The sequence below is a fragment of the Temnothorax curvispinosus genome, unplaced genomic scaffold (genome assembly GCF_003070985.1).
Source record: "Temnothorax curvispinosus isolate PA1 unplaced genomic scaffold, ASM307098v1 QBEX01007314.1, whole genome shotgun sequence".
Classification (NCBI taxonomy): domain Eukaryota; kingdom Metazoa; phylum Arthropoda; class Insecta; order Hymenoptera; family Formicidae; genus Temnothorax; species Temnothorax curvispinosus.
Genome location: NW_020217094.1, coordinates 1 through 4200, shown reverse-complemented (window position 1 = coordinate 4200; position 4200 = coordinate 1). Strand labels below are relative to the sequence as shown.

Here is a 4200-nt window from a genome sequence, read left to right as displayed (position 1 = left end):
GTACGAGCAATAAAAAATTTGTAAAACACGAAGCAAAGTCATTCTTTCAGAAGCTGTATCCAAAGACGAGAAAATACGTGCCGTGCACCCGGCTCAACGAGAGCTGCGTAACATATGGTCCTTCGAGCACGGATATTCAGTCCGGTCTCGTGCAAAGGCATTCAAAGTTCACAAGGGCGTGAACGGAAGCGAAGATCGAGAATACACGCCTCATTCGCCATTGATGGTGACGAGTCTGTTCAAGGAAAATAATTTGCGTACAAGGCAAAGGCGCATCAAGCATTACACATTGCAAAGCATAAGGACAACGGCTAAGATACATAGCCACCAGGTGAGTCTCCGTTGCCCATCCCATCCATTTACAGTCCATTTCCTTCATATCGAGTTCTTCAAAGATGGCGGAACAAGAATTCGCACAACGTGCCGCAAAGACGAAACGGTCGCAAGCAAAGGCCGCGTGTACGCGCGGGAAGAAGTTCGTGGACGAAATAGGCGACAAACCCGTGTCGGTAATCGAATTGCGACAGAGACAAGCAAAGTTTCGCGAGTGTTGGCAATCATTCGAAGACGCGCAGTCCGACATCGAGATGTTTGAAAACGCGAACGAGCAGGAAATCGTGAATAACGCAGAGCGTCAATCGTTCGAGGAGAAATATTTCGAGGTCGACGCGAGGTTCGAGGAGCTTATAATCGAGCGTACACCAGAAACGGGCGCTGCCGGCCCCAATCCGTTCGACATGTTTCGAGTGCCGGGTAATCGCGATAACCCTCCGCAAGTCCACGCCAATATGAAGTTACCGCGAATCGACCTTCCTACGTTTTCGGGTTCGTACGAGGATTGGTATCCATTTCATGATGTGTTTCATTCGATGATACATACGAACACTACATTACCGACCGTACAAAAGATGCATTATCTGCGATCATCTCTCAAAGACGAAGCGGCAGACGTTATTAGTTCATTAGATATAGCGGCCGAAATTACGAAGAAGCATGGGCGATGTTAAAAGAGCGATATGATGACCAGCGGGCTATAATGCAGAAGCACATTAAAGCGATATTTGGACAGTCAGTGTTGCATAAGGAAAATCATGCTGAACTGAGGCATCTTTTGGATAATGTATTAAAGCATTTGCGAGCGTTAAAGGTATTAAAACGTCCTGTCGACCAATGGGACGATCTTATTATTTACGTAATTACAACTAAATTGCCGCCGGCCACAAACAAAGAATGGGAGACTAGCCTCAAAGATTCAAATATTCCGACTCTCAAACAATTAACGGATTTTTTGGCTCACAGGTGTCGTACACTAGAAGCGGTTGATAGGAATCCTCAAAGCCCCGCATCGTCTAATAGCGTTGGTAAGACAAATACAAAGAAGTCTACTGTAGCAAACGTAGCAACTGGCAATTCAGGATGTGTCCTTTGCAAGGGCGATCATCCTATCTTTCTTTGTGGCAAATTTCTCGGGTTCTCAGTCGACAAGCGTTTTCAAGAAGTCAAAACCCTCAAGCTGTGCTTAAATTGTCTCAAATCCACAGATCATCGAGCGAAGAATTGCAACGCCGGCTCATGTAAGAAGTGTAGTAAGAGGCACAATACTTTATTACACATGGAATCAACCCCGCAAGCGAAGGAAACTGAAACGAAGTCCACGGATGTGGTTGCCTCTGTGCAATCAGCATCATTAACGAGCGTAAATCACGTCACACGGTTGTCAGGGCAGCATGTCTTACTGTCCACAGCAATCATTCACGTTCAGGATAATAAAGGAAGTATTCTACCGTGTCGAGCTATTCTCGATGCTGGCTCGCAAGCGAACTTCGTGACATCAGAACTAGTCGAAAAGCTCGGGCTCAAGCGACATCCTACCTCTGTGCCAATAAGCGGAGTGGGAGAATCGAGCACTGAAACGCATAGCTACGTTAACATAATGGTGCAATCTCGTTTCAACGGCTTCAAGGTAGAACTCAGATGCCTTGTGCTGCGTAAGATTGTACAAGACATTCCAAATACACCAATGAGAAGATTGGACATTCGCGTTCCACCAGGAATCAAGTTAGCGGATCCCAATTTTATGGAGACATCAAAGATAGACATACTCATAGGAGCAGGACTTTTTTGGGATCTCCTCTGTGTAGGTCAGATAAGGACCACACCAGATCAGCCACGCTGGCAGAAAACACAATTCGGCTGGATCGCAGGAGGTGAAATCAGCACAAGAAAGACGCAGTCCGAAGCAACGATCTGCAATCTTATCACCAACGAAGCACTCGATAATGCTATAGCGAAATTTTGGGAAATCGAGCATGGCGCGCGGAAGATCAAGATGTCAGCAGAGGATCGTAAGTGCGTAGAGCATTTTAAGTCAACGGTCAAGAGAAATTTGACGGGCAGATTTATAGTCAAGCTCCCGATCAAGCACGAAGAATTAGCGCGGCTCGGTCAATCAAAGGACATTGCTACACGACAATTTATAAATCTCGAACGCCGTCTAAATCGTAATCCGTCGCTCAAAAAGGATTACACGGACTTCATCCATGAATACGAAGCGTTGGGGCATTTGAGAGAGGTACAAGGTCAAGATATAGAAACCTTCCCGCACTGCTATTTGCCTCACCATTGCGTGATCAAAGAAGAGAGTGATACGACCAAACTAAGGGTTGTATTCAACGCCTCGTGCAAAACGACAACGGGCGTTTCACTTAATGACTGCCTGATGGTCGGGCCCTCACTGCAGCAGGATCTCTTTTCTATTATTTCAAGATTTCGTACGTTTGAATTTGTTTTAGTTGCAGATATAACAAAGATGTACCGCCAGGTGTTGGTCGACGAATCACAGGTATCTTTGCAACGTATCCTGTGGCGCGACACTCCGGATGGTCCGATAAGAGTGCTAGAATTATTAACAGTCACGTATGGCACTGGCGCAGCAGCCTTTCTTGCCATTAAGTCAATCAGAACACTGGCAGAGATTGAAGCAAAGAACTTCCCGATTGGATCGAAAATCGTGTTGCGGGACTTTGACGTCGACGATCTCATTACTGGGGCAAACACGAAGGAAGCAGCACTGCAAGTTCGTGATGAGACTACAAAGCTTCTTGAAAAAGGTGGTTTCGTATTACGCAAATGGGCTTCCAACAGTCCTGATCTGCTTGTTAATCTTCCTGACTCTTCCATGATGAATTCAACACGAACATTGGACAAAGAAGGTATGTGCAAAACATTGGGCATTCAATGGAATCCAAAGGATGATGTATTGCTGTATCGAATACAAATCAAAGCGGACACTAATCAGCGCGTGACAAAGAGAACAATTTTGTCATGTGTCGCACAGATAGTTGATCCCTTAGGTCTTCTTGGACCGGTCATAATACTTGCAAAAATGTTGATTCAACGATTATGGACATTGCAGCTCGGCTGGGATGAATCTTTGCCCGCAGAGTTGCACACGCAATGGAGTAACTACAAATCGCAACTTAGCCAGTTGAATGATATTCGCATTTCCCGCAGAGCAGTCGAAGTTAAATCAAGCACACGCATTGAGCTGCACGGGTTTTGCGACGCGAGTCAAAATGCATATGAAGCATGCATATACTTACGCACTACAAATCAAAGAAGAGTGCATACTACGAAGCTATTATGCGCGAAGTCACGAGTAGCACCCCTGAAAGCCGTGTCTTTGCCTCGATTAGAGCTAAGCGCTGCGCAACTGTTGGCGCAACTAACCGACAAAGTCGTTCCTATTTTGGAATTGAAGATTGACGCAGTATACCTTTGGACAGATTCTCAAATAGTTTTGGATTGGATCAACTCCTCAAGTCGAAGATTCAACACTTTCGTTGCCAATAGAGTGGGTGACATACAAGAGCTCACATCGGTTCAAAGCTGGTCTCACGTAGGTACCGAATGTAACCCTGCAGATATTCTATCGCGTGGAGCCACTCCTTCTGTTCTCAAGGACGCAGATCTATGGTGGAATGGTCCATCGTGGTTGCGCGACGACGAATCCTCATGGCCTAAAGTCGTACGATCTTCAGTCAATGCGGAAGAGCTACCTGAGCAGCGAAAGACAATCGTAGTCACTTCTACTTCACATGAAGAATTCGACATCATCGATAGATTTTTGTCATATGTTCGATTGATCAAAACAATTGCGAGGTGTCTTCGTTTCGTGCATAACGCAAGATCCAAACCGAA

At 45.7% G+C, this 4200-nt stretch overlaps 1 protein-coding gene across 1 annotated transcript; it reads left to right on the top strand.

Annotated features, from left to right (window-relative positions):
• Positions 1-1036: 1036 nt before the first annotated feature.
• On the top strand, positions 1037-4135 carry LOC112456943 (the record flags this gene model as incomplete). The annotated part of the gene is made up of 1 exon (XM_025019762.1): positions 1037-4135. A coding segment is annotated over exon 1 (3099 nt), but the record flags the coding sequence as incomplete, so codon positions are not given.
• Between the last annotated feature and the right edge of the window lie 65 nt (positions 4136-4200).